This window comes from Paramormyrops kingsleyae, chromosome 14 (genome assembly GCF_048594095.1).
Source record: "Paramormyrops kingsleyae isolate MSU_618 chromosome 14, PKINGS_0.4, whole genome shotgun sequence".
NCBI classification, from domain to species: Eukaryota; Metazoa; Chordata; class Actinopteri; order Osteoglossiformes; family Mormyridae; genus Paramormyrops; species Paramormyrops kingsleyae.
The window spans coordinates 21,001,806-21,026,509 of NC_132810.1; the positions used below are offsets into that span (position 1 = coordinate 21,001,806).

At 37.7% G+C, this 24,704-nt stretch overlaps 1 protein-coding gene and 1 long non-coding RNA gene across 7 annotated transcripts in view; one reads left to right on the plus strand and one right to left on the minus strand.

Annotated features, from left to right (window-relative positions):
- The window catches only part of LOC111857862 (uncharacterized), a 28,389-nt gene extending 7,121 nt beyond the window's left edge, over positions 1-21,268 (minus strand). For 2 of the 6 annotated variants that reach the window (XR_011982415.1, XM_072698803.1), the window contains exons 1-18: positions 20,914-21,268; positions 18,403-18,594; positions 17,901-18,017; positions 16,720-16,755; positions 16,459-16,485; positions 12,365-12,514; positions 11,540-11,668; positions 10,155-10,289; positions 9,861-10,046; positions 9,585-9,722; positions 9,186-9,320; positions 8,689-8,847; positions 8,172-8,312; positions 2,768-7,942; positions 2,482-2,658; positions 1,519-1,677; positions 904-942; positions 655-690 (exon numbers count right to left, since the gene is read on the minus strand). Coding sequence is in view for 5 of the 6 variants with exons in the window: in XM_072698803.1 (XP_072554904.1) it covers positions 655-690; positions 904-942; positions 1,519-1,677; positions 2,482-2,658; positions 2,768-7,942; positions 8,172-8,312; positions 8,689-8,847; positions 9,186-9,320; positions 9,585-9,722; positions 9,861-10,046; positions 10,155-10,289; positions 11,540-11,668; positions 12,365-12,514; positions 16,459-16,485; positions 16,720-16,755; positions 17,901-18,017; positions 18,403-18,594; positions 20,914-20,935 (7,153 nt within the window). In the remaining variant the exon portion in view is untranslated. The remainder of the gene's footprint in view (positions 1-654; positions 691-903; positions 943-1,518; positions 1,678-2,481; positions 2,659-2,767; positions 7,943-8,171; positions 8,313-8,688; positions 8,848-9,185; positions 9,321-9,584; positions 9,723-9,860; positions 10,047-10,154; positions 10,290-11,539; positions 11,669-12,364; positions 12,515-16,458; positions 16,486-16,719; positions 16,756-17,900; positions 18,018-18,402; positions 18,595-20,913) is intronic. The other 4 variants (XM_072698805.1, XM_072698804.1, XM_072698806.1 and 1 more) reach the window with 4 other exon arrangements.
- Positions 21,269-22,932: 1,664 nt separating this feature from the next.
- Positions 22,933-24,491, plus strand: LOC111857873 (uncharacterized). The gene is made up of 2 exons (XR_002841457.2): positions 22,933-23,015; positions 23,726-24,491. It is a non-coding gene; the product is annotated as an uncharacterized lncRNA (long non-coding RNA).
- Positions 24,492-24,704: the final 213 nt, after the last annotated feature.

Consider the following 24,704-nt stretch of genomic DNA (forward strand, 5'->3'; position numbering starts at 1 on the left):
CGAATTGGTGAATTCTCTCCTACCCCTTCATCACCTTAGCTACTGTGTGGTGAGTGTACTGGTGTAGAATGGCTGCCGCCACATCATCCAGGTGGGGGCTACACAGTGGTGGGGGCTGAAGTGGCTCCCCATTGGTTCTGAAAAGTGCTTTGGGTGTCTTGGAAAGCATTATATGAATGTAACATTCATTCATTCATTCACCACGATTCATTAATGATAAACAAACATGAGATCCTTATTTCTCTTGCGTTATTCATTACTTGTTCCTTCAGTAGTTCACCAAGGTGTGCATAATTATCAGATATAGCAACAAATATAATGGCATCTTGATTCATTAATGATGAACAAATATGATTGGTATTTAACTTGTGTTATTCATGACTTGTTCCTTCTGTAGATTCTTCAGTAGTTCACAAAGGTTTACTGAATTAATAGATATAGTAACAGATATAGTAACTGCTTGGGATAAAACCTGCACCACGATTCATTTATAGATGAATTACCATGAGAATATGCAACTAAGACCTACTTTGTGGTTATTTAATACATATAACATATAACACATAGTAATAGCATAATGCTATATTATTTGTGCTTTGTCAAGTAAAGTATTATTAATAATTTTAATAATGTTCCACAGGCTTTTAGTGTTACCTCTCTTCTTGTGCACTTTTTTTGGAGTCCCTGGAGCTGAATAAAAAGAAACATAGATAAAGTTATATGACAATGTACTGAAATGCATCACCAGCCATTAAAAGTATTCTCGAAAGCTATTTTTATAGGCGTGGAGCTACACTGTAGCTACCATTAAATAAAATGCATAATGTATTGGAATTGTAATGTATGAGCTAATGAGTAATAATCATTCCTTTATTCTGATCACACATCGTCAGTTGTGTTTACCGCTCAGTTTAGGCTTCTCCTCAGATTTACCGTGAGCTTCTGGTGTTCAGGTGCACATAGACACACAAGCAAAACAAAATCATTTTTTTGAGTGTTACTCTTATATTCACGCATACCTACATACATAGATAAATATTTACAAATTTTACAAATGGCACAGTGAAAACAATCCTTCTTCCAACTCCTTATTCTGATCTGGGTTGTGCAATAAAGCATAATGCCAATAATTGTTTTGATTTTAAAAATAAATATCAAACTACTGGACCTCTGAAAATTGCCCCTATTTGAATCCTTGCCAATTGTGCTTTTCTAAGAAGTTCTTTTAAGGAAAAATACTAAATATGTACGTATTAAAGATGTAATTCTCACATTAAATTTGACATTGTGTTAAAATGGTCTTACTGAATATAATTCACTTTCCAGTAGTACTGTCTGTTTCTGCGATAAAGTGAGATCGTAACACGCTCGACTTCATTCAGGTGACATTCAGTAATCATACGGAATACCTTTGCATCGTTAGCTGCTTCCTGTCTGAGAATGCAACATAAGATGACCTAAATGCACCGTTTCCTTCAGTTTCTTAAAGCTTTTTAAATCCCTCTTTTCCATACTCACTTTTTGCCACGGCCTCTTTGCGCTTCTGCACTTTGGCTTCAGCGGCGACCCCCGCTTTTGCTTCAGCCTCCTCTCCCTTCCTTGCTTTCTTCTCCAGTTTCACTGACTCTCCTACAGCTTCTTTCTCAGCCTTTATTTTCTGCTTCTCTGCAAAGACAACTAGTGGATATAAGAAAATTCAGCAGATTTGGAAAGGGGACCATTTCCTCATTAAAGTAAATGGGAGAATTCACTTTAAATAAGTTTAGGACTAGATGTGCCAAACTAGCGTTTCCCCAACTACTGGCCCTCCTGAAGCAGGATGCCGACCATGGAGGGTCACTCAGTTCTCTTTAGGCCATTATCAGACTTAGATAGGAGGCTAAATGAGAAAATAATGGGCAGTCACAATTCAACAGTTCAAGTACATACAGTATCAGTCAAAAGTCCAGACACACCTGCAATTAATGTATTTGTCTATATTTTAGTAACAGGCCTCGAGGCAATGGAGTAATACATCAAATATTGCAACAACCAAGAGAAGTGTTTTAAAATTTTCCAAAATTTTATACTATTCAAAATAGTTCCCTTTTCTGTTGATGACAACATTGCAGACTCTTGGCATTCTTTAAACCAGCTTCCAGATGTAGCCACCTGGAAAGCTTCTCCAGCACTCCAGTCGTGAAGGAGTTTTCGCAAGTTTTGGGCACAAGTTGGCTACTTTGCTCTTACTCTTTGATCCAACTCATCGCAAACCAGTTCTATATAGTTTAGGTTGGGTGACTGTGGGGGGCAGGTTATCTGTCACAGCACTCCATCTCTATCCTTGCTCATGATATAATACAGTACAATTTTGACTGGTACTGTATATAAAAGTAGAACTAGATTATATAGAGTTCCATAATTAAGTTATAGTTAAAAGGTCATATCTTGTCTCCTTTTTTTTGTTTATCCTAAATGGTATATTCTGCTGTCTCTTTTTACCTTTGGTTTCAATAATTCTTGGTTTCTGCATTTTGGGTTTGACTTTTCCAGCTGGTTCCTCATCCTTCCTTGTTATCTCTGTTTTTGTCTCAGGTTTTCCAGGTTCTTCCTTGACTTTTTCGTTTTTGACTTTGGTCTTTTCTTTTGAAAGTTTTTCTGAAACTTTGTCAAGCTTAGCTGCAAGACAAATAAAAAAACACAAGTAATTGGTAAGCATACTGTAGGGGTTTGCTTAGTGTAACAAAGCAAACATATGTATTTTTGTGTCATTTTTAAATCATGTTACTTTGGTATTCAGGCTTTTTTTGTTTGTCCACTTTGGGTTCTGCTGTGGGCTTGACTTTTTCTATGACCAGTTCTTCCTTCTTCGGTTCTTCCACTTTGGGTTCAATTGTGGGTTTGGATTTTTCTATAGCTAGTTCTTCCTTCTTCAGTTTCGCCACTTTGGGCTCTGCAGTGGGTTTAGGTTTTTCTATAACTGGTTCTTCCTTCTTCAGTTTCGCCACTTTGGGCTCTGCAGTGGGTTTAGGTTTTTCTATAACTGGTTCTTCCTTCTTCTGTTTCTCCAATTTGAGTTTTATTGTGGGTTTGGCTTTTTCTACAACCATTTCCTCCTTTTTTGGTTTCTCCACTTTGGGTTTTGCTGTAGTCTTGACTTTTTCTGTAACAGGTTCATCCTTCTGTGGGTGGTCCACTTTCGGTTCTGCTGTGGGTATGACTTTTTCTGTAACCAGTTCTTCCTTCTTTGGTTTCTCCACTTTGGGTTCTGCTTTGCGTTTTACTTTTTCTGCAACTGGTTCTTCCTTCTTTGGTTTTTCTACTTTGGCTTCTGCAGTAGGTTTGACTTTTTCTATAATTGGTTCTTCCTTCTTCACTTTCTCAACTTTGGGTTCTGCTATAGGTTTGGCTTTTTCTGTAACAGGTTCTGCCTTCTTTGGTTTCTCCAGTTTAGGTTCTGCCTTCTTTGGTTTCTCCACTTTGGGTTCTGCTATAGGTTTTGCTTTTTCTGTAACAGGTTCTTCCTTCTTCGGTTTCTCCACTTTAGGTTCTGCTGTTGGTTTGACTTTTTCTGCAACAGGTTCTTCCTTTTTTGGTTTCTCCACTTTGGGTTCTGCCTTCTTTGGTTTCTCCAGTTTAGGTTCTGCTGTAGGTTTGACTTTTTCTGTAACCGGTTCTTCCTTCTTTGGTTTCTCCACTTTAGTTTCTGCTGTTGGTTTGACTTTTTCTGCAACAGGTTCTTCCTTCTTTGGTTTCTCCACTTTGGGTTCTGCTATAGGTTTTGCTTTTTCTGTAACAGGTTCTTCCTTCTTCGCTTTCTCCACTTTGGGTTCTGCAGTGGGTTTTACTTTTTCTGCAACTGGTTCTTCCTTCTTTGGTTTTTCTACTTTGGCTTCTGCAGTGGGTTTGACTTTTTCTATAATTGGTTCTTCCTTCTTCACTTTCTCAACTTTGGGTTCTGCTATAGGTTTGGCTTTTTCTGTAACAGGTTCTGCCTTTTTTGGTTTCTCCAGTTTAGGTTCTGCCTTCTTTGGTTTCTCCACTTTGGGTTCTGCTATAGGTTTTGCTTTTTCTGTAACAGGTTCTTCCTTCTTCGGTTTCTCCACTTTAGGTTCTGCTGTAGGTTTGACTTTTTCTGCAGCAGGTTCTGCCTTCTTTGGTTTCTCCACTTTAGTTTCTGCTGTTGGTTTGACTTTTTCTGGAACAGGTTCTTCCTTCTTTGGTTTCTCCACTTTGGGTTCTGCCTTCTTTGGTTTCTCTAGTTTAGGTTCTGCTGTAGGTTTGACTTTTTCTGTAACCGGTTCTTCCTTCTTTGGTTTCTCCACTTTGGGTTCTGCTGTAGGTTTTGCTTTTTCTGTAACAGGTTCTTCCTTCTTTGGTTTCTCCACTTTGGGTTCTGCAGTGGGTTTGACTTTTCCAGTAACCAGTTCTTCTTTCTTTGGTTTCTCCACTTTAGGTTCTGCTGTAGGTTTGACTGTTTCTGCCACAGGTTCTGCCTTCTTTGGTTTCTCCACTTTAGTTTCTACTGTTGGTTTGACTTTTTCTGCAACAGGTTCTTCCTTCTTTGGTTTCTCCACTTTGGGTTCTGCTATAGGTTTAGCTTTTTCTGTAACAGGTTCTTCCTCCTTCGGTTTCTCCACCATGGGTTCTGCAGTGGGTTTGACTTTTACAGCAACCAGTTTTTCTTTCTTTGGTTTCTCCACTTTAGGTTCTGCTGTAGGTTTGACTTTTTCTGCAACAGGTTCTGCCTTCTTTGGTTTCTCCACTTTAGTTTCTGCTGTTGGTTTGACTTTTTCTGTAACAGGTTCTTCCTTCTTCAGTTTCTCCACTTTGGGTTCGGCAGTGGGTTTGACTTTCTCTGTACCAGGTTCTGCCTTCTTTGTTTTCTCCACTTTGGGTTCTGCTATAGGTTTGGCTTTTTCTGCAAGAGGTTCTGCCTTCTTTGGTTTCTCCACTTTAGTTTCTGCTGTAGGTTTGACTTTTTCAGCAACAGGTTCTGCCTTCTTTGGTTTCTTCACTTTGGGTTCTGCTGTTGGTTTGACTTTTTCTGCAACAGGTTCTTCCTTCTTTGGTTTCTCCACTTTGGATTCGGTTATAGGTTTGGCTTTGTCTGTAACAGGTTCTTCCTTTTTCAGTTTCTCCACTTTGGGTTCTGCAGTGGGTTTGACTTTCTCTGTACCAGGTTCTGCCTTCTTCGGTTTCTCCACTTTGGGTTCTGCAGTGGGTTTGACTTTTCCAGTAACCAGTTTGTCTTTCTTTGGTTTCTCCACTTTAGGTTCAGCTGTAGGTTTGACTGTTTCTGCAACAGGTTCTGCCTTCTTTGGTTTCTCCACTTTAGTTTCTGCTGTTGGTTTGACTTTTTCTGCAACAGGTTCTTCCTTCTTTGGTTTCTCCACTTTGGGTTCTGCTATAGGTTTTGCTTTTTCTGTAACAGGTTCTTCCTTCTTCGGTTTCTCCACTTTGGGTTCTGCAGTGGGTTTGACTTTTCCAGTAGTCGGTTCTTCTTTCTTTGGTTTCTCCACTTTAGGTTCTGCTGTAGGTTTGACTTTTTCTGCAACAGGTTCTGCCTTCTTTGGTTTCTCCACTTTAGTTTCTGCTGTAGGTTTGACTTTTTCTGCAACAGGTTCTGCCTTCTTTGGTTTCTCCACTTTAGTTTCTGCTGTTGGTTTGACTTTTTCTGCAACAGGTTCATCCTTCTTTGGTTTCTCCACTTTGAGTTCGGCTATAGGTTTGGCTTTTTCTGTAACAGGTTCTGCCTTCTTCAGTTTCCTCACTTTGGGTTCTGCAGTGGGTTTGACTTTTCCAGTAATCGGTTCTTCTTTCTTTGGTTTCTCCACTTTAGGTTCTGCTGTAGGTTTGACTTTTTCTGCAACAGGTTCTTCCTTCTTCAGTTTCTCCACTTTGGCTTCTGCAGTGGGTTTGACTTTCTCTGTACCAGGTCCTGCCTTCTTCGGTTTCTCCACTTTGGGTTCTGCAGTGGGTTTGACTTTTCCAGTAACCAGTTCGTCTTTCTTTGGTTTCTCCACTTTAGGTTCTGCTGTAGGTTTGGCTTTTTCTGTAACAGGTTCTGCCTTCTTTGGTTTCTCCACTTTAGGTTCTGCTGTTGGTTTGACTTTTTCTGCAACAGGTTCTTCCTTCTTTAATCTCTCCTCTTTGGGTTCTGCTGTAGGTTTGGCTTTTTCTGTAAGAGGTTCTTCCTTCTTCGGTTTCTCCACTTTGGGCTTTGCAGTGGGTTTGACTTTTCCAGTAACCAGTTCTTCTTTTTTTGGTTTCTCCACTTTGAATTCTGCTGTAGGTTTGACTTTCTCTGTAATAGGTTCTGCCTTTTTTGCTTTCCCCACTTTAGGTTCTGCTGTTGGTTTAACTTTTTCTGTAACTGGTTCTTTCCTCTTCTGTTTCTCCAATTCTAGTTCAGCTTTGAATCTGACTTTTTCTGTAACCAGTTCCTTCTTTGGTTTCTCTCCTTTGGATTCTCCCATAGGTTTCGCTTTTTCGGAAACTGCCTCTTTCTTTGGTTTCTCCAGTTTAGGTTCTGCTGTGGGTTTGACTTTTTCTGTAATTGGTTCTTCCTTTTTTGGTTTCTCCGCTTTGGGTTCTCCAGTGTGTTTAACTTTTTCTCTTTTTGGTTCTTCCTTCTTTGGTTTCTCCACTTTGGGTTCTGCTATAGGTTTGGCTTTTTCTGTATCAGGTTCTGCCTTCTTTGGTTTCACCACTTTAGGTTCTGCTGTAGGTTTGACTTTTTCTGTAACAGATTCTTCCTTCTTTGGTTTCTCCACTTTGGGTTCTGCTGTAAGTATGACTTTTTCTATCACAAGTTCTGCCTTCTTTGGTTTCTTCACTTTGGGTTCTGCTGTGGGTTTAACCTTTTCTGTAACAGGTTCTTCCTTCTTAGGTTTCTCCACTTTGGGCTTTGCAGTCAGTTTGACTTTTCCAGTAACCAGTTCTTCAATCTTTGGTTTCTCCATTTTAGGTTCTGCTGTAAGTTTGGCTTTTTCTCTAACAGGTTCTTCCTTCTTTGGTTTCTCCACTTTGGGTTCTGCAGTGGGTTTGGCTTTTTCAGTAACCAGTTCTTCTTTCTTTGGTTTCTCTACTTTGACTTCAGTTCTTGGTTTGATTTTTTCTGTAACCGATTCCTCCTTCTTTAGTTTCTCCAGTTTGGGTTCAGCTTTGGATTTGAATTTTTCTCTGACTGGTTCTTCCTTCTTTTGTTTCTGCACTTTGGGTTCTGCCGTGGGCTTGACTTTTTCTTTAACCAGTTCTTCCTTCTTTGATTTCTCCACTTTAGGTTCTGCTGTAGGTTTGGCTTCTTCGGAAATTTGTTCTTTCTTTGGTTTCTCCAGTTTGGATTCAGCTTTGGGTTTGACTTTTTCTATTACTGGTTCTTCCTTCTTTGGTCTATCAAGTTTGGTTTCTGTTGTGGGTTTGACTTTTTCTGTAACTGGTTCTTTCATCTTCTGTTTCTCCAATTTTGGTTCTGCTTTGAATCTGACTTTTTCTGTAACCAGTTCCTTCTTGGGTTTCTCTCCTTTGGATTCTCCCGTAGGTTTGGCTTTTGCGGAAACTGCCTCTTTCTTTGGTTTCTCCAGTTTAGGTTCTGCTGTGGTTTTGACTTTTTCTGTAATTAGTTCTTCCTTTTTTGGTTTCTCCGCTTTGGGTTCTCCAGTGTGTTCAACTTTTTCTCTTTTTGGTTCTTCTTTCTTTGGTTTCTCCATTTTTAATTCTGTTGTTGGTTTGACTTTTTCTGTAACTGGTCCTTCCATTTTCAGTTTTTCCACTTTGAGTCCCTCTGTAGGTTTGACCTGTTCTGTAACAGGTTCTTCTTTCTTTAGTTTCTCCACTTTTGATTTTGCAGTAGGTTTGACTTTTTCTATGGTTGGTTCAAATTCCTTTGCTTTTTCCACTTCCTTCTCAGGTATTACAGACTTCTTTTCAGATTCTTTATCAGCCTTTGCCCTCTGTTTTTCTACAAGTACAAACAGACAAAGGGAACTGAAAGCTGCTCAACTTCTATAACAATCAAAATTCCAATCCCATGCCAGATTAGGGCACAAAGCAGCAGTTCCCTGGGTGGGATGCCAGTCCTGTGCAGTCTAACATCATCATCATCATCGTCATCATCATCAACATCATCTGTATTTTTTAGCTGGGTGAAGTTGAGATAGAGGTAGCTGGAAATGAATGTTTTCATTTACCTTTGGGTTCCAACTCCTTCACTTTATCCATTTTGACTTCCAGAGCTGGCTTGGCTTTTTCTTTTTTCTTTGATTTCTCTGCTTTTTCCTTCTGCTTTGAAGGTCTCTTTGTTTCTGCTTCTATTTCAGCTTTGTGTTCTACTGACAGTAAAAAACACACAACAGTTGACTTTACTTTCATGTCACAATATTACATTTAATACATATATTAAACATTAACGTCATCCTATACCATCTGAAATATTAATTATAAATTAATACATTTTAAAATATTAAATATTAATGCAGTTTATTTTTCCTTTAACCCAATGCTGTGTTTTCAACTTTAACACTAGGAACATTGATGCCTGAACAATTAAAAATTCATTATATTCAATATATTTTTATTTTGAATTAGGAGTTGATACAAACTATTTTGTTCTATCTTCCGCTAAGTATTATTCGGTGATTTGGTTGGTTTTATGCTAGATTCATTCATTATTTATTTAAATGCTTTGTTTGTTTGTTTGTCTATTACTTTTGATGTCCGTCGTTTTTGGCTTCTCCACTTTGGATTCAGGAGCAGGTTTAATTCCCTCAGCCTTTTCTTCTCTCACTGTTTTCTTTTCTGCTTTTGCAGGCTTGTCTTGTTCTTTTTTGTCCTTTATTCTTCCTTCCTTTACTTTTGGCTTAAGTGCTGCAGAAATCAGATCCAACAACGTTGTAGCCACTGACATTTTATAGTCAATTCATTGTAAACCATACAATACTATTGTCCTAAAACATGAAAAGGTAATACCTAATTGCTGACTTATTCTTGAAATATCTAATGACCCACTTTCTATTTGAAGACTGTAAATGAATACACATATTAAAACATCCAAAAATATACCCAAAATATAATCTAAATATTCTTGCTTTAAAATTGCTAATCTACACTAATCTTGCTAGTTTATTGTCATATAAAATTTTGGTTACTGATGTCACAGCCTGTTTTTCCTAAATCTTGACTGTAACTTGCGTTGATATGTTTACCTTTAGATGCCATCTCCGCCGGTTTATCGACCTCAGATTCAGTGGGGGGCTTGGTTTTCTTCACAGTTTTTTCATCTTTCTTTTCTCTTTCTGTTTTCTTCTCAGGTTTCCCCTCTTTTAGTGTTTGTTCTAGTACTATAACATATTGTGTACGTGGGGGGACAGGAATACCAGTACTATTGTTGGTTATTTTAGGTATACTCTCTATACAATTAAAATTACATTTACTGATTTATAATGTTGATACACTTTTGTATTTGCAACTTAATGACCTACAGTATCCTACACTGGGTGGATACAAAAGGTCTTTGGAGATGTAAGGTCTTTGAAATGACGAGAGCCCAGGGCTAAGCACAATTGGGGCTTTTGTCCTCCTGCCTTCCATCCTGCTCTCCTTACCTTTGGATTGATCCTCCTTTGCTTTCTTGACTGTGGGTTCGACAGCTGCTTTGGCTTTTTCTATTTTCTTTTCCACTCTTTTCAGTTCCTCCACTTTCTTCTCTGGCTTTTTGTCCTTTTGTGGTTTCTCAGGTGCTGCTGTCAGTGGAAATGGGCATTCATTGAGAACACAAGCTGTGTGTCTTTGATAAGGTTCAATTAGGCTTTACATCTTATTTTTTATTGTCCTGTTATTCCTAATTAGTGTGTCCTGCTAATTGGCCCTGTCGTTTTTACCTTTGCTCTCAGTCTTCTTTGGTTTCTCAACTTTGGGTTCAGCTGTAGGTTTGACTTTTCCCACAGTTGCCTCCTTTTTTTGTGGTATCTCTACTTTCTTCTTCACAGGACCTTCCCTTTTTTGTTCTTTTTTGTCTTTTTCCTCTTTTTCTTTTGGTTTTTCCGTTACTTTGTCAGGCTTAATAGCTATAAGGGAAATCAATTAAGAAAAATTACAAGCCATTGCTGAGCATAATTTTGCAGTATATGCAGTCAGTCATTCAGCTGTTGACATTTTTTGAATAAAGTTTTTACCTTTGGCGTCGACCTCTTTTGTCTTCTCCACTTCAGGAGGGGGTTTGATATCTCTCGTCTTTGATATCTCTACTTTCTTCTCGGGTTTTAACTGTATTTTTTCTCTTTTTGTCTCCGCTACTGTGACAAGCTTTTCTAAAGAAAGAAAGAGTTGATAAACACAGAGTGAGAACTTTCAGAACGTTTTACGATGCTTTCTTTGCAACAAGTGTGTTTTTTCAGACACAAACTTCACACAAACTTTCCAAATTTTATAACTTTCCAAAAAAGTGAAACGTGTTTAGTGAAATGCTAAGGAGTTCACAAATGTCCACCAGCGTGTTCTAAGATTCAATGCATCGTGACTCATAAAGTATACTTCTATCCCCCAAAATTCTGTCATTTACCACTAATATTGATGTGGTAGGACTACATACAAAAATAATGCAGGCAATGGGACAGAGTAAGAAGTAATACAATCAATTTAATGGAACCCTTGGTTGGGAAGTCATTTGACTAAGTAAATTAATTCACATTTACTCAGTATATTAACTCACACTCCAATTCATAAATAAATGTAGATCTGTTTGACTTTCAAGTTATGAAACAGAATGAAAATTCTGCTTTTTGTGGAAGATACACTATATCGCCAAAAGTATTGGGATATCCCTCCAAATCATTGAATTCAGGTATTCCAATCCAACAGCTATAGACCTCCAAGCTTCGTGTGACCTTAAGATTTGCTCAAGAACAGCACGTAGAGAGCGCCGTGGAATGGTCTTCCATGCCCAAGCTGCTGCATCCAAGCCTTACATCACCAAGTGCAATGCAAAGCATCGGATGCAGTGGTGTAAAGCACACCGCCACTGGACTCTAGAGCAGTGGAGACGTGTTCTCTGGAGTGATGAATCACGCTTCTCTGTCTGACAATCCGATGGACGAGTCTGGGTTTGGCGGTTGCCAGGAGAATGGTACTTGCCTGACTGCATTGTGCCAAGTGTAAAGTGTGGTGGTTTTGAGGTTGTTTTTCAGGGGTTGGGCATGGCCTCTTAGTTCCAGTGAAAGTAAAGGACATGGATGAGCGAGTCTGATGTGGCGGAACTTGACTGGCCTACACAGAGCCCTGACCTCAACCCAACAGAACACCACTGGGATGAATTAGACTGTGAGACAGGCCTATGTATTAAGAATGTGATGTCATTAAAGTTCATGCGTGTGTAAAGGCAGGTGGCCCAGTACTTTTAGCAATATAGTGTAGATGGATAGAATGAAACAGTTTTACTTATTCACTTTCTGGTTTCTGTAGTTGCTGTGATGCTAGTTTTGCAGGGGAAGATAGCTCCCTTTATTAAGCACATCAAACTCTTTACTTCATGTTTTATGGTATTTTCTGCTGATATTTTTACCCTCAGGTTTAGTCTTTCTTGGCTCTTCCAGTGAAGGTCGGTCTTCTTTTTTCTCGGCTGTCGGCTTTTCTTGTTTTTTCCTGTCTTTCTGTTTTTCTTCCTTGGCCTTCAGCTTCTCTGACACTTTAGCTTGAATGTAAATCAAACAATACAGATTACAGGATACATGCAAATGCACGGACACCATGTAACTACAAGCATGACGCATGGAAATAAGAAACTGCCACCACAGTGCCTACTTACTGTTCGAAACACTTTAAAAGTGATTATAATTTGCAATATTATAATTTACAATATTTGCTGTTGCAAAAACAAGTGTGACTAAAATTGTGTGACTCAAGAATAAATATGCGGTGTGACTGTAAGGTTCCTTTAATGATGGGAGGTGGAATTTGGGGGGCGGGGGCGGGGAGGGGGGTGGTAATGCGAGAAGTGCAAACAACCTTGGGCCCCACACTCTAGGGGCCCCCAATGATCTTGATTTTTTTTTTTTTTGAGTGACAAAACACATCGAAAAAATGTGCACTATAAACCATTTATATAACTAATTCGCTTAAAATATTACAATCTATAATAATATGGGGAGAGCAATACCCCCCTCCCCCATCAGCAAATTTGGCCGACAGAAACTCCCGCCTCCACCCTGATCGGTGAGTTTCATTGCTGGCACCCGGTACTTCGATCAGCATATTACTGATGTTCCATCATATTTATTGTTCCTTCATCATATTTCTACATATAACATGTTTAACTGGAAGTTCCCCTTATTTGCTGTATGTCTCCGCCAGCATTTGCATCCCCGGAATATTCTGCAGTGCTGTTTACCGTCGTGCTCAGATGGCTTGTGTACTTTTTGTTCAGGGGTGGGCTTGGCTTTTTCTGTCAGTGCCTCTTCTTTTTCATCTCTCTGTATCCTAGCCTCTGCTTTTTCCAGATGTTCCTCTTCTACTTGGAAAGTTTTCCCGAACCATATCTCTGCATATGCAAACATGTCCATGTTAAGAACTGAACCGCCATGCATATCGCTACTGTCAGATTCACAGGTGTCCACTTTGAGGGAGACAGAACACTTTAAATGGCTAATTCCATATAATTAAATTATAAATAAGAACATAAGAAATTTACAAATGAGAGGAGGCCATTCGGCCCATCAAGCTCGTTTGGGGAGAACTTAACTAATAGCTCAGAGTTGTTAAAATCTTATCTAGCTCTGACTTAGCTTGCGCTACACTAACAGGATGGTATATGTTTCCACTTACAGGAAAATGTTTGCAATGAAAATACTGACCCCAACAAATCAGATTAATATTTCTTACCTATAGGTTCTGTGAAAGAAAACAGAGAAAAGCACAATAATTAAGCTCTAAATCACGTGCAAAAAAGACAATCAACAAAGCCCCAAACATCCCAGTATTTTTACCCATTGACATTTCAACTGTCTTTGTAATTCTGTAAATAAAACATGTGATTAACACTTTGTTGTGTGTATATGTCCCACTCCTAAAATATACATCAAAATGTAAACACTTGTGCTACACTGCTTAATTATCAGTCACATAACATTTTCCATACAGTACATGGACGAAAGCATTGTGAGCAATATTAAGCTTTTAATGAACAACTGTTTACATATTGTTGAGGTCATTATTATTAGCCATTTATGATGCATATATAATGACTTTGTTGAAAACATTTGTATTTTTGCAAAGCTTTCAAGTTAAATTGCATTGCTTTGTGCATGACAGCACATATATTGAAAATACCAGAAAAACAGGTAAGTACAAAAGAAATTAATTGGATTTTAAAATAATTATTAGTATCATTATATTACGCTTTACCAGGATTAACTGCAAAAATGTCATATATTATTGACTAATAATGCTACATTCTAGCAGCAGTAACCAAAGCAAAGCAAAGCATATATCAGTTATGTGATTATACTCAGCTGTGACAGTGTATAAATCCTCAATTCATTAGTTATGTTTCTCGCAAGGTATCACATGCATGTTTGTTCACGGAACACAGTAATGTGACTATTACCTTAAACTCTAAAAAAATCATGTTGTTCATCATGTTGTACAAGTTTATGGAAATTGGGCAGAACTTTATTAAAGGGATACCTGAATACCTGTTTTTTGGTCTTCTTGATTTCTCTCAACGTTCTCTGCAACTTTAATTTCTTCAGACTGGTCTTCAGCAGGAGGCAGAACCTCAGTCTTGGTAATTTTATATTCCAAATTTCTCTCAGCTGTAATATCGTTATCATCTCTATCGGTTGCATCATGGCCAATAACAGTACTCATCTCTGTTTCATCCTCTCTTTCTCCGCCTCTGCCCATATCCTTCACGTCTTTGGTAACATCTTTGGCATCTTCTTGATTTTGATGACTTCCAGCATCTACTGCCACCTTTTTCTTTTCGTCGTCTTCATCTTTGATCTTTTGATCAGCACCTTGAAAGTCAACGTGATGACCACCATCGACAACGCCTTCATCTTCTTCATCAGTAACATGGACATCATGGTTAGCAGTGTAGCTAATGTTTGGAGCATGATTATGATCAAGTTTACTGCCACCTTCTTTAAGTTCAATGTCATGGATATTATCATCATAATCAGGACTATCCCCATCTTCAGAATGATCCCCATGTGTAGCACCATCATCTTCACATGCAGTGCCATTGGCATCACCATCAGAATCACGACTATCATCATCTGCACGATCAGAACCATGGTCATCTTGGCCTTGATTCATTTTATGAGCATCATCATCAGGAGCAGCAGCACGGCCATCATCTTCAGGATCAATATTTTGAGTACCAACGTCATCCGCAAGACCACCATTTTCTTCATGAATGTCATGTGCATTATCATCATCAAAATGACCATCTTCTCGTTGTTCAATTTCAAGATTTTCAGCATTGTGAAAAGCAAGGCCAATGTTGTGAGTCTCATCATCACCATGGTCACCAGTATCTTTATCTTGAATGTCATGGACATCATCGGCAACATCAAGATCGTCATTACTAATGTCTTCAAGGTTAATATTGTGAGCTTCTGAATGATCATCTAGACCTTCATCATTTTCATCATGGATATCCTGGGCATTATCACCACTGATATGACCATCATCATCTTCATTTTCTATGTCATGACTTTGCTCATCATCATCAAAAATGGTCGATTTTATTTTAATATTTTCATCTTTCTCATCTTTAAAAAAATTAAACTTGTGAATTTTGTTGTCACTGTCCTCCACGTTTTTCATTTTTTTCCGCATCTTCATTTGAAAGATGGTGTCTTTCCTTCCAAGTATTTCTGCAACTATATCATTCAGCTGTTTTGTTAATTTACCAAAGACATGGACAGCATTTGATACATTAGCCTCACAGATGACACTGATAAACTAATGTTCCAACAATAACTATGATGCAGCGGCAACCTAATTCAGCACTACCCATCCTCTTAGCAATTTCTGGATATATGCATGTAACTGAACTGAATCTGCTTTTAGGTTGTATGGCAGATATGGTGTGAACAGTATGATATGGTGCAGGATGATTCAAGAACCACTGGGAACTCGCACAACCTCATACATCATGCCGACAATGGGCCGACGTTAGATCCTCGCAGTCCAATAACAAAGAGAGAGTCAGTGACAGAGAGCAACCACACAGTAGGAGATACAAGAAGACATTTATAAAGAGCTTCAGCTTCTCTTCGATTCCCTCTCTTGCTCTGCATGCTTAACTCCAAACACGCGTCGCACACAACAAATCGTAGAGAAAAACAGTCTCCACGCTTCTCATAACATATTTTATTTGTGCTTTACATCACAAGGTGCAGTCTCAATGTAAGAACAGAAAATACAAGAATGATGTAACATTTATAAACCTAAATCTTCAAAGCAAAATGGAAGGAAAATGAAGAAATGATAAATATTTGTTCTCTCTTACTCTTCTCTCACTCTTTCTCATACTCACAAGCATGCACTCACATCCTACATACACAATGTGTCTAACGATTGACGTGGATTCTATTCCAGACTTTATGAATCGTTCTGCCATACACATCAAATGGATAAACAGAACTGAAAATGAATAGATGAATAGAGGAATGAGTTTCTACAGACTTGCTTTCATGCCACATTCGGAAATTTTAGTAAGCATGCAAGCTGCTTAGTATTGCATTGCGAAGCACTGTTATGTTTATAAACGAAAGGGACCAGCATTCAACCTCCCAGATCTTCAGTTTATTAAAATGTGCACTGCAACAAACATTATTTTGGTATTTCATTTGCAGTAAACACTGAGAGTGACTTGTAAGTAAATATTATTTGCAAGTTTATATATTATTTCATCTAATAGAAGAGAATGAGTCTATCGATATACCAATACTGATATGTTTCACATGCTAATGAAGGTAACACATCTGTCAGTTTTCACAGAAAAAAATGTAAATAATCTGAGAGAGTCTGTGCTGGCACCTTTTCCTGTTATTTTAATGCTAATTATTAGTCTTGCTTGCAACATCTGACTGTATGGAAGAACTAATGAACTCAAATGTGTTCAAAATTTAATCCAATAAATTGTAAAGAATAACTAACAATGCAAAAGAATTCAGAAGAAAATCAAATAGCAAGTTTAAATTTTCATATACAGTATACTCTGAGCATCAAAATAAACACTGCATATATAAATTTAATTTATACAGTATAAAAGTATGGAATGGTGGATGTAAAAAATCCTAAGATTTCTAAGTATGCAAAAAAGCTTTATGATCAGGCTCTTGTTCATAAGAATTAATATTAATAAGCACTTAATAAATTCCCTTGCATAGTTCAGTTCATCAGTGCATGAAAGATAAGTCTGAAGCCCAATTTAAAAAAAGAAGATACATTCTAGGGGTGGGAATAACCAACCTTTCTCTTTTGGTGGCAGAAATTCTCCTAGTAAAGAAACAGAAGAGAAAACATCATCACAAAATCTACAACTAAGTGGCATTTTTGCTATTTTATCCTTTAAATCATGTGTAATGGAATTGATATGGACAATCTTTTTTTAATCTTACAGATACAATTGAGTTCATTTACATAAATATTAATAATTTGATTAAATGCAACAATAGTTTCAGAAAGACTAGAAAATTAAAAAAGAATAGAAGTGAATGAGGAAGGACAAACCTTTCTTTCTTACTGAATGTCGTTTGGGGGTTAAATCTTAAACAAAAACACAAAAATAAATAATCAGAAAATTTTCCAAAGATGCCATGACAATTAAAGAACTGAAGCACCAAAAATATCACTGGAAGAAAATTAAGTTATTAATATAGATCTGACACAGAACACTTTTTTTTTTCTTAGATATGCTGACCTTTATCTGACAATCCAAATAAAAAAAACTGAATAAGATAATACAATAGTTTTAGAGGTAAACTGACAAAGGGATGGTTATGTAGACTTTCGGTGTTGATTGGATGAATTCATAAAAGCAGGGAGAAGGGAGCTGGCGTCGCTGGACATTTACACAGCCAGATGAGAAACTTAAAGTGAACTCTCTATTTCAATTGTGTCCTGATGACACGGAAAAAGTGGACAGGATGTAACAAAGTGATTGGATGAGGCAGTTCTATGAGCTTCATTAAGCGTGAGAAAGAGTGATTCTGCTGCTCATTTGACACATATGATGCAACAGCATAACCTGTTTATTGGGTGTGTGGTGCTCTCACATAGATGCCTTCAGATGTGTATCTGTTAAAAGAAGCTGCAGTTTCATGCTGTCAGCCTTGTTAGTAAATCTGTTACTAATGTTCTTTGATGTTGTGCAGGCATGTTAGCTGGCAAGTCTAACACTTGCTTTTTAAATGAATTCTTGCTCTTTCTTCTGCGGTTCCACTACATTGATCCATACTATAAACTTTGAGTGAGGATTAAGTGAACAAAGCGTGCCTTTTATGTAAATAGTGTTTGTTTTTGTAATTGTTTTGTAAAAACACCTTTGTTGTGGATTAGAGGTGTAGGAAATGTGATTTGCAGTGAGTTTCACATACTGTATGGTTGCTATTTCTTCATTTTGCTTTTTATTCATATTTATTTCCGTTTGTGTGGTGATGTGCTGTTACTGAACTAAAGTAGTGAATTGAAATGTATCTGTCTTTATTGTATACCTGTGTGCTGTTTCTCTTTATCTTCCTGTTTGCATGCTGTACGTTGCTGTCAATGTGCCAACCTCAAAATTAAGTTTTCAGTCTAAAATTCAAATAAGAGGAACATGCACAGCATTTATTACTGAATGTGTTTTTTGTTATATAACAAATGCGCTCCATGTCAGTGAACTGACAAGCATGATTTGTGGTTAGAAATACCTTCTTCTAGGAGAATGCTGTATAAGGAGGTTAAGGACTGTTTCGTCAAGTTGGAAAATTCATCCACTGCTTCGCTGACCATTTCCATGGGGTCAAAATACATGTCACACAATTCTCCTAAAAATAGAAACGTTTGATCATCATGGCAAGAAGTGTAATATATGGTAATGTCATACACAAGAAGACAATAATCGACATGAAAGGCAGATAGACAGGTATTATTACATACCTCCCTATAGTCCATGTAATCAGGTAAAATGGAAAAATTAGTCAGTAGAATGTTTTGGTTCATACTTATTTGAGATTATGCAAAGGCTCTCATTCTCCAAACAACTTATTAGGGGGGTGTAGTAACCGTCCAGCCCCCCCCCCCACTTAAATCATTAAATTGTAACCCCCACCCCAACTCCTAATATCAAACTCTTTCCTATGCCATTGGCTTATTGGCTGATTTGAACTTTTAGTGGGTCGATAATCCTCTGCAGTCACTAGCAGGTCCTACCAGTCAGGCCTCTGTAGTTGATGAGGTCGAACGTGATGGCGACTGATGACCCGAGGAAGACGAGGGAGAGGAGCAGAAGCCATGGCCAAGGGGAGCTGAAGATGGAGAGCAGGCTCTTGTTTGCTGTTCGCTCAGGCTGTAACGTGGTTTCACTCTCATAGTCAATGACTGGTGCCGGCACGTTGAACAAGTCTGCAATCAAATGAAAGCGCAGATAGAAAACAATCCAGAATACCCCGAAATCCTGCAATCTCACTATCATCTGACTTTATGTTGATATATATCAACTGAATTACATTCTTCCATAGAATGGCTAGCACCAGTGTTTTATAAATATACAGCCATGGGAAAAAATAAGAGACCAAAGCACAATTTTTTGTTTCATTCATCTCTCAATATATGGGTGTGCATCTGTGAATGAAATTATATATATATATATATATAAATATATAGTGGAAGCAGCCTGCCTCGCAATGTAGCATTCTGCCAGCAGAACCAGGATTAAACTAGGATTTAAAAATGCAGATTTGTTTACAAATATAGAGTGGTCTCTTAATTTATTCCACGGCTGTATATACATATATATACACACATATGTACTTATACAGACATAATATATATGATATGGATTTATTTGACACCAGAAAGCAAGAGGAAGACTATCAAGATGCAAGCAATTTTGCACATCACACCACTAATTTTTTATTTTCTTCACACTAGATGCTGCAGAAAAGAAAACAAAAAACAATAGCACAGTAGATAGCATGTAAAACACACAGTACATATCGAACAGAGAAAAAAAATAACAGCAAAGACAAAAATATTTACTAATGTAAAATATACACATACTGTACTTCAATATATACATTAAATGAGTAAATATACATATGGCTCTTAGATCAGAATGTGTAGTGTTAAGTGGCTGGTCCAATAAACACAAGGTAACGCTTTATATTAAGCTTTATCTTCATAATGAATTCATTATGCATTCATAGAACATTCAGTGCATCTTCATAATGCATTCATAGAACATTTATAAGCAGCATGCAAGTACACCTTAACATCCAAAGATCCCTTAACAGCTGTAATATACATTAATAACAAACATTACATGATTATACAATTATAATGTTTGTTATTATTATATGATGTTTGTTATTAATGTATATTACAGCTGTTAAGGGATGTTAGGATGTTAAGGTATACATACATGATGTTTATGAATGTTTTCTGAATACTTAATGAATACGTTATGAAGGTGCACTGAACGTTTTATGAATGCAATATAAAAGCATTATGAAGGTGCAGTTAATGTAAACCGTTACCGGACATAAACTATACATGTAAAAGAAATGTGCAGCATTAAGTGGCTGATGTGTATCAGTCCAGCATTATAATTTAGTAGTATTATTATTTTTAAAATACATTATCAAGGTACACTGAACGTTTTATGAATGCAATATAAAAGCATTATGAAGGTGCAGTTAATGTAAACCGTTACCGGACATAAACTATACATGTAAAAGAAATGTGCAGCATTAAGTGGCTGATGCGTATCAGTCCAGCATTATAATTTAGTAGTATTATTATTTTTTAAATGCAGTTATAGTACTATTTAGCAGATTGCGCTAGTGTGAAACCTGCTGATACCAAATGCTCTGATTCAGCGATGATGTGACTTATTTAGGAGGGAGGGGAGATGCAATGGAAACTTCCCAGTGGGAGCACCTGTCGGTGCACATTACACAGCGCCCTCGTGCCTGCCGCGGGATTACAGCGCTCCCGCATCTGCTTATTCAGAGCATGATCTATAACCACCGTGCGCTTCATTCACTCTCATGTTAAACGAATCAGCCATTGTGCACCTCAAAACAAACACAGCAAACAAACACTGAGACAGCTTGCATCTCTTGTATTACAGGCAAGAAATTTCTTTGAAGATATGCCACCAAATTCCTATGGGTGTTTGACAGCTACAATTATTTTAATGCACAGGATGGTAAACGTAACATCTAGCGCACATTTGATAATCTAGGTAGTCGTCTGACCCTTCCTCAGTTAATTATAGATTGCTTACTGCTAGAGGTCTAAATATTGATTCTTGCTTAAGAGTAACAATAAGTATTAAGCTTAAGTAACAGATGTCATTTCAAATAAAAGTACTTTGCCCAATGATACAAGAGGCCCTCCCAAGACATTTGTTTTTTTTAAATATATTTGTGTCAAATCCAGACATTTAAACATGACACGCCCTGCTGTAACAGGCTGTTATATAAATATCACAATGCAGTCCAGAAACAGCAGGTCCTATGGGACAACACACGCATGCCACATGGACAGAAAACATCCAGTCCTGTCCATCATTTATGTAACATTATTAAATATCTCTAATCTTTAAATTCAGCAACAGTAGCAAATCACAAATTGATTTATACCACAACTTTCCTGCTACTGTGAAACTTGCTCTGAAAACATACACACACTAATGGAGCTTTTATTAAAATCTGGTACCTTCTGCTGCAGCCTCAGTCATGGTGCAGAGCTTGATTTAAGAGAGTTTTCTTCTTGAAAATGTCGTGACCCTCAGTAACGAACTCTTCAAGGCTGTTCCAGAAGGTGTGGTTTTATCCAAACAGACTCAATCATTCTATTCAAGGTATGCTGAGATTTTTGTAGTTTCTGAATGTTTCTGTTATTCAAGTCCACAGTGCTAATTTGTTTATGGATCCACTGTTGTTCCAACCGAGCAAACAAAAGCAGGAGAGGAATGTAAAAATGGCCAGGCTTTGGTAGGTGGCTGATGTTGGCTAGATTTCCTCTCCTGAATAATAGCTGGATCTTACTGGTATAGGAAGGAAAACTTTGCTACACTACTGGGACTTTAAGGTAACCTAATCCATTTCTGTCACGGTTTATTATTAGTGCTGGCTGTGCCAATCACAGTCTGCATTGCCATTTAAAGATAACAGTGCAGCTTCTGTCGTCAACAGCTCATGAGATGAGTCTTCCAGAAGATCAGTCCCCTGTCGCAATTAATCCACTTCAGCTGGGATATTGATGGGTTATTTGTAGAGGAAACACCAAGACGGCACTATTCAGCAAAATTCCTTTTTCTTTCAGCATACTATTTATTTACTATTAATTATTTAACATTTAGCACATAATAGGATAATGCAGGAATGATCATCTTATTTCTACAATAAGCTTCAATTTTTAATTAATAATTCAATGATCTCAAGTTTATTTTTCTGATCATCTTACATCGATCTTTCAGAGAGTTATAGCATATATTTAATTTAATTTTAGAAATCTAATTCTAAACGCACATCCAGGACAAGATCACTGACTATTTTTTAAAGTTTTGTTTATATTTGATTTCACATAGCACACATTGATTATTTACATTGACTGAAAAGAATATAAAATAGAATGCAAATAAAATCCCTTTCAATTAACGTGTAATTCTGCAGAAGTTCAACAGGGAATTCGGGCATGAAGGAGGAGCATTTTTAGCCGTGGAGGTTTCCCTTACTGTAAGTTGCGAGTATAGGAATCAGTGGAGAAGTGAAAGAGCAACACTTTACTTGAGCTGAGGGGGCAAATAACTTTTAGTAACTCGGTTACTAATCGAGTACAAATCACGAACAAATTTAGTAACTGTATGAAATTCAGTTACTATATTTGTTCATGATTTGTATTTGATCAACAACTGTTAAATTGATTAATGGTGAACGAACATGAGATCAGTACGTAAATAGCACTTAGTTTCTGGTTAATTAATTCATTAAATAAGAGTGTAATACTACATTTGTGTCCCCTCTAGTAAAGTGTTTCCAAGGAAAGAAATAACTAGTGAATATTATTTTGGATTATTTAGTAGTTTATTCAATGTACTTTAGCAACATCCGTGCACGTGAAGTTATCTAAACAAGTATGGAAATGCAAGCTTTATAATGTGGCCTGATCTGCGTAATATCGAGGGATGGACCAGTTTCCTGTTTATATATAAAAGACTAACTAAACAGGACATGCATTACATAAATTACATTTTAAAAAATAAACTGCGTAATGGCGCCCTCTTGTGACGTGTTAAACATATGTGTTTTAAAACTTTGGTGTCACTGCATTTTCGCAATTCATCTATACGATCAATATATATTACTGTCAGCTCTTATCTAACGTTTGCACAACACTTAATCAAGCAGAAGCTAAACGCATCGGTTAGGCGTGTCAAACCAGTATGTCTAACCAGCTAAAATATGGAAAAAGGTTGTTAACGAAGAATAAAATAGTCGTAGGCTTATGTTTTTCAATTACACTTAGTTTTCTGAGACGAAGGGATTTTGTATTATTGAACGGTGTACAGTTTCACTTTGACACGAAAATTAACATTTAAAAGAAATTAATCCAAAAGTAGCGCGCATATATATATATATATATATATATATATATATATATATATATATATATATATATATATATATATATATATATTGACTGAAGAGAAGGTTGAATATAAACCAACACAATGTCTGAATCACAAACATTAAGGGCAGCCCGATTCCGCCTAAATTACATCCAGCTCCATCGCCTTGGCCTTCCCCCACATTCCCGTAAGTACGTTTTTTTCTATATATGTGTACAATATAATAAATATGTGTAGATCTCTTAATCATTATATTATACAGTATATAGTATCAAGTATTATATACGGTATAAGGGATGGCACGTTAGCTCAGTGAGTAGCACCGTGGTCTCAAACCTCTAATTGTTTTTTTGATTTTCATGTATACGTGTGAATATATTATCATGCCCCATATTCATGTGGGTTTCCTGCAATAAGAAAAACATCCTCATTAGGTGGGTTTGTGTGTTTAAATCCTCATTAGTGCGTGTGGATTAGGTTTTTTTTGACGTTGTAGGGACCATTTTTCAGGTCCCCACAAAGATATGCGAATGCGATCAAAAAAGTTAAAAAGCCAAAAGTCTCATGTTTTGCTTGGTTACTTACGGTTAAGGTTAGGGCTGGGTGGGCGTTAAGGTTGTCATGTTGGGGTTAGAGTCCCCACAAAGATACAATTATAAACCTGTGTGCGTGTTTGTGTGTGTGTGCTGTAAGGCTGTCTGTGGGACCCCAGGATTGGGTTAGGAAACAATACTGTACAGGACTGATGTCCCGTCCAGGATGCACCATGCGATTTGCTTCTGTGCACATCCTCCCTGCTGCTTTAGGCCATTATGGACAGTGGATGAATGGAGCGTTTCGTTAGAATCGGCAGATCTCTGAAATGTACTAATTATATCTTTGTTTTTGCCTTCACAGGAGGCAAGTATGTCGCATGATGGTTTAGTGACAGGTGTTAAGAATGTCAGTTTGAACACCACGGATGTGAACATCAACCCCAGAAGTTCTACCTGCCCACAGTCTGACCCTTTGCTCAGTGGGAGAGTCGAAGTGGTCATCTTATTGCTGGTGTTCACTCTGGGGGTGGTTGGCAATTTAGTTGTGCTGCTGGTGGTTGGCTGTCCACGCTACCAGAAAGGATCGCTGGACATTTACCTGTGGAACCTGGCCATCAATGACCTCGTGTCTGCCCTCTCTTTGGCCACCTGGGCCATCGAGTCTCACTCCTCCTGGATTTTTGGAGACCTTGCCTGCAAAATACTGTCAGCCCAGAGAGACCAGAGCATGTATACGGGGGTCTTGCTTCTGTTTAGTGTCTGCGTGCAAACGGCGACCACAGTGAACAGGCCCCTTCTGTGCGTGTTCGCCCTTGCTGTTTGGGGTCTTGCTCGCTCTTCCCGCTGTTCTTTTCAACAAGACGACCCAGCTCTTGGCTCAGCTGTCAGTCTGCCACCTTCAGGAGAGCAGAGTCCTGCGATTTCCATTCAGCCTGTTCAGAAACCTATTTGGACTGGTTACTCCCTTGTTGTTGTTCATCTTTGTTGGTGTGGCCTATGACAGGTTGAGGAAAGCCGAATTTAAGACGAAGAAGGAGAAGGTTCTTATTCTGTCTTTGACACTGGCATTTGCGGTATTTTGGAGTCCCTGTTACGGAAGCATGTTTATAAAGGCATTGCAAAGCTCACACACCATCAAAGTGTCGTGCCAGATTTTGGACTACACAAAGAAGGCTACAAACCTCAGAGCAACGTACATTTGAAAACTTAATACCACAGTCACATATAAAGAAAACATTTCAAATATCTCTGTTATATAACATAAACATATAACCTATATGTAGACTGAGATAACCACATGGTATATGTTCTCATTGAAATCGGTGAATCTTTTCAATCCT